Source organism: Neolamprologus brichardi, chromosome 20 (assembly GCF_056152115.1).
Source record: "Neolamprologus brichardi isolate AB-2024 chromosome 20, ASM5615211v1, whole genome shotgun sequence".
Classification (NCBI taxonomy): domain Eukaryota; kingdom Metazoa; phylum Chordata; class Actinopteri; order Cichliformes; family Cichlidae; genus Neolamprologus; species Neolamprologus brichardi.
The window spans coordinates 18,735,351-18,747,491 of record NC_142123.1 but is presented as its reverse complement, the minus strand read 5'-3'; the positions used below and the strand labels follow the sequence as shown (position 1 = coordinate 18,747,491).

Sequence of the window (12,141 nt, the reverse complement as noted above, 5' to 3'; positions counted from 1 at the left end):
CTTCAGGAGCTCAGTGATCCCCCAGGATACCATCCGCCAGTTCATTAGGAGGCATACAAACAAGAACATGGGGGACATAAAAACTATTAAGGACCCTTTTGAGTACCCGCAGTCATTTTTGGCAAACTGAACTAGCATGCCATATCCTTTTTTCACTTTGATTTTCAGGGTGTCTTTGAATTCAGCCCTCAGATCCATCCAACAATGTGGCATCCTTTTGTGCCCAGTCCATATGAGTCTAGATACCCAGCATGATTTTTTTTTAATTAAATTGTTCCTTTAATTTTTTTTTGAGCAGCGTAAAATGTTAATAGGGCGTTGTTTTGACGGTGGTGGTGTCTGATTATTTACATAAGACAATGGCAGTGAACCTGGAGGGGCCTTATGTGCCTAGAACCCCAGAAGATTTGCCGCTGAGTGAAAAGCTCTGTTTTGACGCACAATGGTCACTTTTGGATCCATTTCCTGTTCAGTTCAGGTATATGGTGTTCCACTGAAAAAGAAAAATCATTTTCTTATTGATGTCAGTATGATTTACAGCCAGGGGTTTGGTCACTTCAGAGATGGAATGATGACAATAACGATGTGCTGATGGGATGAACCGCGCTGCTACTCCTGTCTCTGTGTGGGCGTTGTTAAAACTCCTGAAGCGGGGAGGCAGTGCGTTTATTTACGCAGTATATTTCCCTCCTATTGGTCCGATTATAGAAGCTGTTCTGATGACACAGCCAAATCTCCAGTGATAAAAAGATAGACGCCAAGACGCGCTAGAGAAACGGGTGTCGGAGGGCGGACAGCGAGCAGTTTCATGGTAGATGTGCCTCTGCGACTCTTAACAAGGCTGGAAGTATCGGTCCGATTCCTGAGGTACACTTTTTCTTTCTCTCAAACTTTAAACTAGAGAACATTTTATTGGTAATGATAACAAATAGACGAAGGAACATAAAAAAAAAACGTGCAGATACGTGCGCTCTCCGCTAACGTGATTCTCAGTTTCAGTAATTTCTTTAATTCCAGTCTGGTGAAACATTTGATGTGGTGTTTCTCTCCCCTCACTGACTCTGTGTGTGTGTGTGTGTGTGTGTGTGTGTGTGTGTGTGTGTGTGTGTGTGTGTGTGTGTGTGTGTGTGTGTGTGTCTGGATGTTTTTGAAGAATGGAGTGGTATGTCCTGGTGCTGATGCTGAGCTTGCCGCCCTGCATCCACACAGATTGTTCTTCACAGTGTCAGAAATGCGCGCAGCAAATCCTTAGCCCCGATGACGCTTACAGCAGCCTGGTAAGAAAGTTCAAAAGGGAAATTTAAGATGACTTCATAATCTTGTTGCTGATCCAAAATGATAGAAAATTCTTCAGTGTGTTATTCTAACTGTAATCATCTAAATCTTGGAGTTAAAAATCAGGCAAAACCATTAATAAAATCTTGGAATATGCAGTAGCCTGTGTGTATATATAGTTTTGAAATTTCCCGTTTGACTGGATAGTAAGGCGCAGCCGCCGAGCTTTACCACAAACATAACTCACAAGTGGGAAATGTAACGTGCGTTCAGGTATAGTGTGCCCTGCTGATGTCCCCTGGTTTCCCGATCTTGTCTGTGTCCTGCAGTCGTGCAGCGCCGATTGTGAGGGCCAGCTGGAGAGCTGCAGCCAGGCTCCGCGGTTGGCCGACTTCAGCCAAGATGAGGCTGCGGAGGAGGAGGAGAGCCAGCAGGCAGATCTGGTCAAACGCTACGGCGGCTTCATCAAGAGGATCGACAAGAACAAGAACAAAATATTCTCCTCTCCGTGGCGCGACAATTACATCCTGAAAGGTGCCTCGCTGCCCAAGAAATATGAGCTTTTTTTGAAGAAGCTGGAAGATAGAGACGCAGATACAGCGGAGCAGGCAGACGACACTCCAGAGGATCACATCCTCCGTGGTTATGTTAAACGTTACGGCGGCTTTTTACGGAAATTCGGTCCAAAGTCAAAGAGAAGTAGCTCCGTGGAGCAGGAGGAGCAGGAGCCCGAGGAGCTGCAGAAGCGCTACGGAGGCTTCATGAGGAGAGTCCGACCAAAGTTGAACAACCTGAAGTGGGACAAGCGCTACGGAGGGTTTCTGCGCCGTCACTTCAAAATCTCTATGCGCTCAGTGGAGGAGCCCTATTTCTCCTATGACGAGCTGACCCTATAGACACAGTCGTAGGAGAACTCAAAGGAACTTGCACAGGTTTACTTGAAATGCCATAATTGAAGTATCATATGCCTGCTGAGCTCGCCTAGATTCGGCTGCCTTCTGTGTAACATTTGTGTAATTTGCATCATCGCCTTTCCTTCAATAAATGCTTGTTTAATAAAATCATAAATAAATTCACCCTCTTTTTAAATGTATTTGATTTTTTGCACACAGGACGATATGGCGCGGTGTTCGCTTTGAAGGCGATTTAACAATTTTACGTTGTTGTTTCTCTTGTTGCGGCAGTTGTTTGCACTCTCAGGCTGGTTGTTTTTGTCCTCATTTTGAATTTCCCAGTAAAACGATGTAGGGTTTGTGTCAATGTTCCCGTTTTATTATTCAAAATAATACTTGACATAATAGATACTTACGTTAATTTTTAAAAACAATATATATAATTAATATTAACAAACAATGAAAATAATTCTGTTTACTTCTAACGACACCAAAAATCAAGGCCAACTCATCAGTCCGCTGCTGTCTGCGGACTGTACTTTGACACTTTACAGAATCTAAATGCCAACTAAATTTTACACAACCTGAATATTTATTATTATTATATTAGGTTATTATTATTGTTGTTGTTGTTGTTACACATTTTCCCAAGTTTTCCAAAATATAGATAAGCAGTTTTACAGGATGAATATAACAGGAGCGCAGATGCCAAGAATTTGATCCTGAGACAGAAAACTGATGAATCTGTGAAGTCATTAAAACAGGATGCTGTTGCGCCACGGTGTGGGCAAGAGTCAGAAGTCTTCCCCCAGAACAGGAGTTAAAGCACTTTAATAATAAAGGCGTCATTCACGATGAATGAATGTGTATGAATTAGCTCATTTCTGCACCACAGGAGAATATGCAGATTTTATTAATTCCTTTTCTTATTATAAAGAAAAAAAGCAGAAGAAAAAAATAGAAATAGACTCGTTTGACATTTTTCTATTCTTACTGAACAAATTATTTACACTACCAGCTTTAGCATATCTCCTTCACTGTATAATTCTCATGTACATGGCTAATTTACAATGACAAGTTGAACTAAACAGCTGTGGGATGAAGCCAGGAGTGTCTGTAGGAAACCCACAAAGGTACAGGAAAAATCCACAGAAAAGGGGTTCAGCTGATCAGGAGGTTCAAAACCTTTTTTCCTGAGAGGAACTAACCGAACCCCACTGACTGCATGTCTTTGGACTGTGGGAGGAAGCCAGAGTGCCCGGAGATAACAGGGGGAGAAAGGTGGAGTCACACTCAGGATCTTTTTACTGTGAGGCAACAGTGCGACCCACCAGGCCACCTGCTGCCCATGTAAAAAGATACGCAGACAAATGATCAAACAAAGACTAGACAAAGATAACCCGCTTCTCGTCCTGTGGTAGCTGGGAAATGTTTTAGCCCTCCTGTGACTCTGATAGGTGATTGGATGGACAAAGTAACTGACATGTGCCATCCTGGAAAGCATCACAAAGCCATTTGTACAGATTTGGAGCTCCAGCAAACTTTAGTGAGATTCATTTGTGGTTCACCAATCTCACAGATGGAGAAAACTTGGAACAGTGGTGAAACTTCCCAGGAGTGGCTGTTCTACCAAAATTACTCTGAGTGCATAGACAAATCATCTGGGAGGTTATAAAACAAGCCAGAACAACATCTAAAGAACTGCAGGTATCACTTGGCCCAGTGGAGGTCAGAGTTCATGATCCAACAGAAAGAAAGAGACTGGACAAAAATGGCATCCTGGAGAGTTCCACGATGAAAATCACAGTTGGCCAAAGAGCATCCTGATGATCCAAGACTTTAGGGAAAATATCCTGTGCACCAATGAGAAGGTTTGAGTCCCATTTATACTATACTAACCGGTCAAACATGGTACTGGTAGTGTGATAGTCTGGGGTCGCTTTGCTGCTTCAGCTCCTGGATGACTTTCTGTAACTGATAACAGTGAATTCTGCTCTTGATCAGAAAAAGTCCAGCCATCAGTTTGTACCCTGGAGCTCGAGCACATTTGTGTTATGCAGCACGTCCACCTCTGAATGCCAAAAAAAACAAAAGTTTTACACTGCTTTAATCAAAACTCAGACTTGCATCAGAATCAGAGAAACTTTATTAACCCCAGAGGGAAAGTGAATAAATTGCATGACCTTAAACAAGTGATTCATGAAAGAAACCCTTCAGTGTGGATGAATTAGAACAATTCTGCAAAGAAAAACAGACCAATGTTGCTCCACAGTAATGTGAATGACTCAGTGCCAGTCATTTAGTTGATTGCTCTGTCAAGGGTAACACAACCAGCTCTTGGGTTTACAGTGCAATTACTTTTTTCTCATAACAGAAGACTATTTTCTAATATTAACATTTGTTCTGACTTGAAATATGTAAGTGTGCAAATGCAAAAACTAAAGAACCTGCTGCAGATCTCTTCTAGTTAAGAGTTCTTCCACCAACCATCCGATGACTGGGGCTCGTGTCCAAGCTTGGAATGACTGCTGTAATCTGCTGCTTTGCTTATAAAGCTGAAGGATTTACTCATAAACGTCATGTTCTGGGGGAGAATAAAGCTTTTAATGCAAAGTAGGGTCCCAAAACTTTAATGCAACAAGAGTAACAATCAATTAAATACCTGCACATTTGCTTTTCTCAATGTGAAGTATAAATAACACAATTTTTTTGTAATTTACATTTTAATGCTGAGTTCATGATACATACTCCAGCCAGCATAAGTCATGTACTGGTTAAGCTTCACATAAATGTTTTTTTACCCCATTTTAAAGTGTTCTCCTGACCACACCCAGTGTCCCAAAGCATCCCAAGAACAGGAGGTGGAGCAGGTCATCTACTGGAAGGTTGGTGGAGCTAAATCCCAACATGCTATCGGATGCATGTGTCAGAGGATGAATGTTAGACAGAAAAGCATAAAGCATGTTGTACAAAGTGCTTTGAGTTTTCAAGTAGAATAGAAAAGAACGATATAAGACCCAGTACATTAACAGTGTTTTATAATCCAAGTGAATTTAGAATCTATGAAGCCAGTAACATCACAGCAAACAGTCGTCCAAGGTCGGGACAATTCAAAAATCCCTTCACTCTTTTTTATAAAAATACGTTTTACAAAAATCCTCAAGTCCTGAACTTTTCTTTAAAAAAAACAAGCATTTATTATCAAACTAAACAATCTTCCTGTGTGGAATAAACAGACAGACGTGATACATATTTTATTACAGATGAAATATACAGTCACAACACCTGTTCAGTTTCTAATGGAGATCTATGGATGTCTTGAAATGCATGAAATGGTGTGGAAAAGTCAAAGGGTTCATAGGCCTTCACCTCCACCTTCAGTCCACTCCAAACTGAAACCAATCAGAAGCCAGCCGAGGGAGCAAACAGCCAGGCTGTATTTCACTGCTGCTGGTTCCCGTCTTCCTCTTTAACCTGCTCTGGCTGACCTTTATCATCATCATCTAGCTGGTTTGCCTCCTCGGAATCGTCGGCAGTGGCTGCCAAGGCGTCGACAACACTGATGGTGCCAACCTGCTGTTGGACAGCGGCGCCCTGTGTGGTGGCCAGACCCTGCAGCGTCACCAGCTGGAACTGAGGTCCCACCAACTTAACAAAGGCCCCGGAGGCTGCTTGGCTGCTGGCCCCAGCTGCCCCTTCCTGACCGGCAGCGGTGGACAAAACTGTCAAGTTAGAGCCATCAGCTGAAAGCTCTGACCCAGAGAGCGAGGAGGTCAGGAGGGTGTACGCGCCAACATTGGTGCTGGGCTGGGCTCCTGCCACGGTCAGCACCTTCCCCAGTGGGAGGCTGGTCAGCTGGCTAAGAGGCAGGGTGATCTGGGTGGGTGCAGCATTGACTGAGGCAGGACCGGAGACAGCACGCGTCAGCCGGGGACGCTTGGGCCCGGGAGGCGCAGGCACCGGCGTGAGGGTCATCAGGACGTTGTTGAGGTGCTGCGATTTGCTCTTCAGCTCCTTGGCTCGCTTCCTGTGCTCATCACACTGCTGCTCCAGGGCTACAGGGGGAGACAGTGAAGTACCACAAGATTGCTGTTACTCCTTCATGCAGAATGCAGTCATTTCTACAAAGTTACACAAATCACAAGCACAAGAAAGACCACTTAGGATTCTGCACTGACCGGCTAAGCTGCGAGTGTACTGCTCTCTGTAACGGTCCATCTGGCTCTTGTGACTTGCCAGAACCTTTTTCACAAGGTCCAGCATTCCAAAGTTCTGCACTATGTTGTTGAGTAAAACAGCATCTGAGAAACAGAGCAGTCACGCTGCGTCATTTCACGATCTGTATTTTTATTAGTTGTCTGTGGCATGTGACTAACCGACCTACACCTGTGTGTGTTTCTAACCTTTGACCTGCAGCGGTGGGTCACACACTCTCTCCTGCAGCCCCTTCAGCACCTCCTGCAGCTCATTCTGGAAGTCCTCTACCACCTCTTCCAGCAGCCCTGCCTCCTTCACCGCACGCCAGAACGCAATGGAGTCCTCTGTGTACACAAACACACACATCAATAACATGATTACCTCTCTGAGTCAAGTGACTCCACTTGATGATGTCTGTGTGTATGTAGGTTGTTGATCACCTCCAATGGCTGTGACCCAGCCTGAAGCTTCCTCCATCACCTCTGGAAAAGATGCTGCAGCTCCATTCACTACAACAGAGACGGCACACGTGGTTGCAGTGCAGACTGTGGTGCTGGTTCAGAAGCTCCACTCATCTGTGCTGCGCGTTGGCTTCACTTTATATTTATTTATAACAATGACGTACTCCTGGATGCAAAGTCACTCACACTGTGACTGAATTACTGCCAAATGGGATTTTTCACAGGTAACATGTTTTCCCAGTCTTCACTAAAACTAGCTTGGAAATAACAAGTCAGGTTTTCTGTTTGCCTGTGACTATACTGCTGGATGAAGGTTTTAAAAAGCTCTTAAAACTGTGCTCACACTCATACATGGGGCCAAAGCCGAACCTAAAATCTGTGTTGGCAGCATTACATTAAGTGAGGCTAATGCAAAAGATTACTGATTAATCTTCATGATTCTGACCTCATCGTGTTTGCAAACCTGCACACGGAGATGTAACGCACTCCTCTGCAAAGTTATTTTTGTTTTCAGTATAGTGTACAGAATTTGTTAATTTTTACTGTTTAAAAGTGTTTATTTTTGCTTCATCACAGTCATTATTTTTATGTAGTGTATTTGATTTGCACCAAATCATTTTGTAAAAGGACTTACAATCAGCTGATGAAGGCGTGGCAGGAATCACATCGTCTGATGAATCAGTGCTGATGGACACTTTAGTTCCCACCAGGTCTATTTTAGTACTGCGGCAGGTGTTGGAGCAGACCTTTGTGTGGTGATAGAAGTCCAGTTCACCAGAGTCCATGATCTTCCTGTGAAATTAAATATGATGAAAGGCTGTTAGGCACAATTTGCTGTAACTGTCTATCATGTCTGACAGAAGAGTGCCATCGTGACGCAAAACATGCTGAAAATAAGTTACAATGCAAACCAAAGGCCAAAAGAATATCTAGGGGAGAGTTTAAGTATAGACAATAAATAAATAACCAGAGAACGTGGGATTCTCTACAAGTTTATGAATAAATTAAATGCAAACAGGGGAGGGAAGAAGATATGCACACAAAAAAAGGGAAATTTAAACAATTTAAATTACTAGTTTGAATGAAAAAGTTCTTTTTTAATGCATCGCACCCGAGACTGTGAGACCACCAGGCCCTCTACTGGTTGCTGTCGGGAACAACAAGCCGACTTGTCTCTTTTTTCACTCGTAAAATCTCAGATATCTACCGTCAACTTAACTCTGCAGGAGCGTCTGACTCTGAAGTAGACTTCCTGTTTCCCCCACTGTTTCCTCACAGTTATTTTCAAGCTTTACTCTTCCCTCCATAACTGATGTATCTAATCTTATTTAAAAAATCTACATCGTTCACCTGTCACCTTGACCCTCTTCCACTGTGTTAGTTAAAGCCTGTCTTCTGGATTACCAATGACCTTCTGATGGCAGCTGATTCTGGTCTCCTATATATCCTCATTCTTCTTGACAGCGTTTGATACCATTTCTCACAATATCCCCACATACCACGCCCCTCCCCCCCTGCTTGGATAGCCTCGTATCTCTCAGACCGCACTCAGTTTATCCAATTTAAATCACGCTCTTCAAGTCTCTATCCTGTTTCTGCTGGTGTGCCCCAGGGTTCAGTATTAGGGCCTCTTTTATTCATTATTTACATGCTCTCTCTTGGACATATATTCTGAAAATATAATATACATTTTCCCTGTTATGCTGATGACACCCAGCTCTACATTTATTCTAAACCCAATTCATCCCTCCCACCTACCTCCCTCTCAAACTGTCTCATCGAGATTAGATCCTGGTTCTCCTCCAATTTTCTTAAACTTAACAGTAATAAAACTGAAGTTTTACTCATTGGCACGGCCTCTATTAACCAAATCCCACAGTTTTTCCATTAACATTGAACGTTCTCCCACCCTTCCCTCCCCTCAGGTTAAGTTTGGGTGTCATACTTGATAATACTCTTTCATTCCAGTCTCACATTAATTACATAACCCGGTCTGCATACTTCCACTTACATAATATTAAGCGACTCCGCCCCTTCCCTCCTACCCATGCTGCTGCCATCCTTGTCCATAGTCTTATTACGTCCCGTACTGATTACTGCAATTCCCTCTTATTTGGTCTCCCTAAAAGGTCCCTTCATAAACTCCAACTTCTAATTTGTACTCCGTCAAGAGCTCATATTACCCCAGTTCTTCAGCAGCTTCACTGGTTGCCCATAGAAGGATAAACTTTAAAATCGTACTTCTCACGTACAAGTGTATCCATAAATCTGCTCCTTCCTATTTGTGTGACCTGCTCCATATCACCACTGTTTCCCGCCCTCTCAGATCCTCATCTGCTATTCATCTTACTGTTCCGTCCTCACGTCTGATCACTCCGGGGAACAGAGCCTTCAGCTCTGCTCCTCGGCTCTGGAACTCTCTTCCTCCAGCCATTAGAAATATAAGCTCTCTTCCTGTATTTAAGTCACAGCTCCAAACTCATCTGTTCAAACTGGCTTATTCGCGTTAGTGCTGATTTTATCTGTTGTCAAGTTCTGTTTTGCAATTTTAACTTATTTTATGTATTTTATGACTATTGCTCCTTTTATTAATGTTGTTCTTTGTAAGGTGACCTTGGCTTTTTAAAGGCACCCTCAAATAAAGTCTATTATTATTATTATTTTTATTATTATTATTAAAGTCAAAGTTTTGCAGAAGAAATGATGATGTTAAAGGTGGAGTAAAGAGACTTAGCCTTTGTATGGGTTGAACCCAGTTATGAGAGTGAGAGGAAGTTTAAGCCGCTCAGTGATGCCACATGATTTCAAGCAGCATTCATTTTACCTAAATACTCTCATATTACACCTGAGACAAACTCATCATATTACAGCCCACGCTGGAAGGAATTATATGATGGCTAACTTGTGTGAAAGATTTTAAATATCGGGGGGAAATCGAGCCATCAGGCCAGATCCTGGCTGGATCTTTCATATGTAAGCGTCAACATGTCCGACCAGTGGGTGTGTTGAGATTCAAACCTGTGCACAATTTTTAGTGAAATCACCTATGCCGTCAATTTGAAGCTCCTACGTCGCCTCGTTTTCCAATTACTGCATTCACAAACTTAGGTGTCCACGGCACCCGCCCGCCCAGCGAGGTGACAACAGTACAAAAGGCTGATTTGAGATCGCAAACTAACACACAATGTAACACGATCAAGTCTGATGAAGGCAGCTATAAGAAGTCCTGCACACAAGCACTCTGAAAAGGTTAAATACTGGATTCTCTCAAATTACATTGTGTTGAAAAACATACTGCACAGTGGGGTTTGTATCCACTACAGTTACTGTCTATTAATAACAAGTCCAGACCTGAGCATGGTGCCATTGAGTCGGATAGCTCTCTTCCAGTCCTTCAGAGTGGATTTCCCTGCTAAACACACAAACTCCTTTGGGCTGATGAGCTGCTCATTGAACTGATCAGAGGGGAAAGAAAAACAAGTCAGTGTAGATTCAGGACAAGCTAAGTGCTTTAAAAACGACTGTGTACCTGGACACATTTCACATTTATCCCAGGGCAGACGAATTTCTTCCAGATCAGAGTGGCTTTGACGTCTCCACATGTGATTGGGTAGAACACGTCAGCTTCCACATCCACCTCTTCACTTAATTTCACTGCAAAGACAGAGATGCACACATCTTCATAAGGACACTGAGTAAACTGTAAAGTAAACCATCACTTACACGTTCTTTTATTTACTTCTGAAAAATTCAGAAGAGTGAAAAATGGCACGGCAGTTTATTCTTTACAGAAAATTATGCAAACAAAGTTGAAAACAAGAAAAATAAATCCAGCTGAAGCTAATAAAGAAAAGTTCAGTTCAAATTACCAATGACTGCGTCTTCCTTTGCCAGTGAATCTGCTCTGATGGCCTCTGCTTCCATTGGTGCTACTGTGAGGACATTCTCCCTGAGGGGGGAAAAAACAGCAAACTTCTGCATATCAGTACATCTGCTGTACGTGATTTCATGTACAATATGTTATTTTGTATATATATGACTGTCAAGTAACTGGAGTTGGCAGACCACCTACAGTATTTCTGTTCTTTATGTAGCTATTCTGCATCTTATTACAGTTGTTTGAGTTTATTTCTAATGTTGTATCTCTCTCACTTTGTATGACAGTCATTTTATTTTATTTATTTTCCATTTTTGTACATGTTGAGTGATTTTACATTTCTTTGTTTGTGTCATTTCTTTGTAACGTGCACTTTTGCATATTTTTATTTTGTGTTTTTGTTGACATCTTGCTCATCTTTGGACCTGTTTGTGTCTCTGTATCTCTTTATAGCAGTTTTGCATTTCTATCTCACTATTACTCATCTTATATCTTTCAGTAAATTTGCCCCTTCACATTTATTTTACATTTTGACCACAAGGCCATGTGCAGTGAGTATGTGTTACCCGGTCTGAGGGGTCAACTCTGCAGTCACCAGCACTGCTTTATCCTCCTCTGCCACAGAGGGGAGGTCCTCGCTCCCCGACTCCGGTATGGTGACGATCACAACCTCATTCATTTCCTGCATGTTTACCTCTGACGAAGCCATGAAGACTCGGAGGAGCTCACCTACAGCCAGGTGACAGCAGGGGGTGGACAGATGTTACTGATTGTATAATGTTGTAAAAGATTTTTAGAATAATTAGAATAAATGATCTCCTGACTATAGCAAAAACACACCATAGTTCAGAGAAGGGTGGGAATGTGCGGAATTATTCCAGTAATACTGGGAATGACTGCAGAGCGTCCGTAACTGTATACGGGGGCTAAATGGCTGCTAGCTGTAGTAAACAATGACAGCATCTAGTGTGTACTTTGTCTACACTGAAAAACTACAGGAGACATCACTGTTTTGTGACGGAATTAAATTGTTGGGGTTTGAATTTGTTTGCAACAAACTAACTAACATATTGAAATGAACTGAACGTGTTTGCTTTCTTGGCCTGATCGAACAGAATGTAACGACGCTCCCGCAGATTAGAGTATTATAGAGGGAGCTGAATAAGCTTACCTTGGCCTTGGGACGTAATGTTGAAAACGGTGTGTTGGTGTCGTCCCGACAGAAAGGATGCTATCTAGTAAATCTGAACCTATTCCAGTAAATTACTGTCAAAATATAAAGCTGCTGATATCCGTCTCTTTTCGTCTTCATACAGAACACTGTCGCTCTATTTTTAAGATTTCTGAAGCCTAAATTTGAAAACAAATACAATTAAGATTTCCTGCTCGTACCCAGCTAGCATGAATAGTTTTCTGTATAGTTCTTCTTCGTTTGTTA

At 42.4% G+C, this 12,141-nt stretch overlaps 2 protein-coding genes across 2 annotated transcripts; one reads left to right on the top strand and one right to left on the bottom strand.

The window, feature by feature from the left end:
- The first annotated feature begins 729 nt into the window (after positions 1-729).
- On the top strand, positions 730-2,351 carry pdyn (prodynorphin). The gene is made up of 3 exons (XM_006804288.3): positions 730-867; positions 1,154-1,277; positions 1,605-2,351. Exons 1-3 carry the CDS (start codon positions 809-811, stop codon positions 2,169-2,171), a joined length of 750 nt encoding a protein of 249 aa, XP_006804351.2. The 5' UTR covers positions 730-808; the 3' UTR covers positions 2,172-2,351.
- A 1,989-nt stretch (positions 2,352-4,340) lies between these two features.
- On the bottom strand, positions 4,341-12,141 carry gmeb2 (glucocorticoid modulatory element binding protein 2). Its single transcript, XM_006804289.3, has 10 exons — positions 11,875-12,141; positions 11,270-11,432; positions 10,696-10,775; positions 10,356-10,480; positions 10,178-10,281; positions 7,461-7,618; positions 6,806-6,874; positions 6,572-6,709; positions 6,347-6,469; positions 4,341-6,223 (listed from the first exon to the last, which is right to left on the bottom strand). Exons 2-10 carry the CDS (start codon positions 11,410-11,412, stop codon positions 5,610-5,612), a joined length of 1,554 nt encoding a protein of 517 aa, XP_006804352.1. The 5' UTR covers positions 11,413-11,432; positions 11,875-12,141; the 3' UTR covers positions 4,341-5,609.

What these genes read in the sequence shown, in the direction of transcription:
- pdyn (XM_006804288.3), top strand. Translation starts at nt 809, where the DNA reads ATGGTAGATGTGCCTCTGCGACTCTTAACAAGGCTGGAAGTATCGGTC. An exon ending in GTATCGGTCCGATTCCTGAG is followed by an intron (nt 868 to 1,153) that starts GTACACTTTTTC and finishes ATGTTTTTGAAG; the next exon opens with AATGGAGTGGTATGTCCTGG. An exon ending in ATGACGCTTACAGCAGCCTG is followed by an intron (nt 1,278 to 1,604) that starts GTAAGAAAGTTC and finishes TGTGTCCTGCAG; the next exon opens with TCGTGCAGCGCCGATTGTGA.
- gmeb2 (XM_006804289.3), bottom strand. Translation starts at nt 11,412, where the DNA reads ATGGCTTCGTCAGAGGTAAACATGCAGGAAATGAATGAGGTTGTGATC. An exon ending in AAAGGAAGACGCAGTCATTG is followed by an intron (nt 10,481 to 10,695) that starts GTAATTTGAACT and finishes CTGTCTTTGCAG; the next exon opens with TGAAATTAAGTGAAGAGGTG. An exon ending in GTACACTCGCAGCTTAGCCG is followed by an intron (nt 6,224 to 6,346) that starts GTCAGTGCAGAA and finishes CTCCCCCTGTAG; the next exon opens with CCCTGGAGCAGCAGTGTGAT.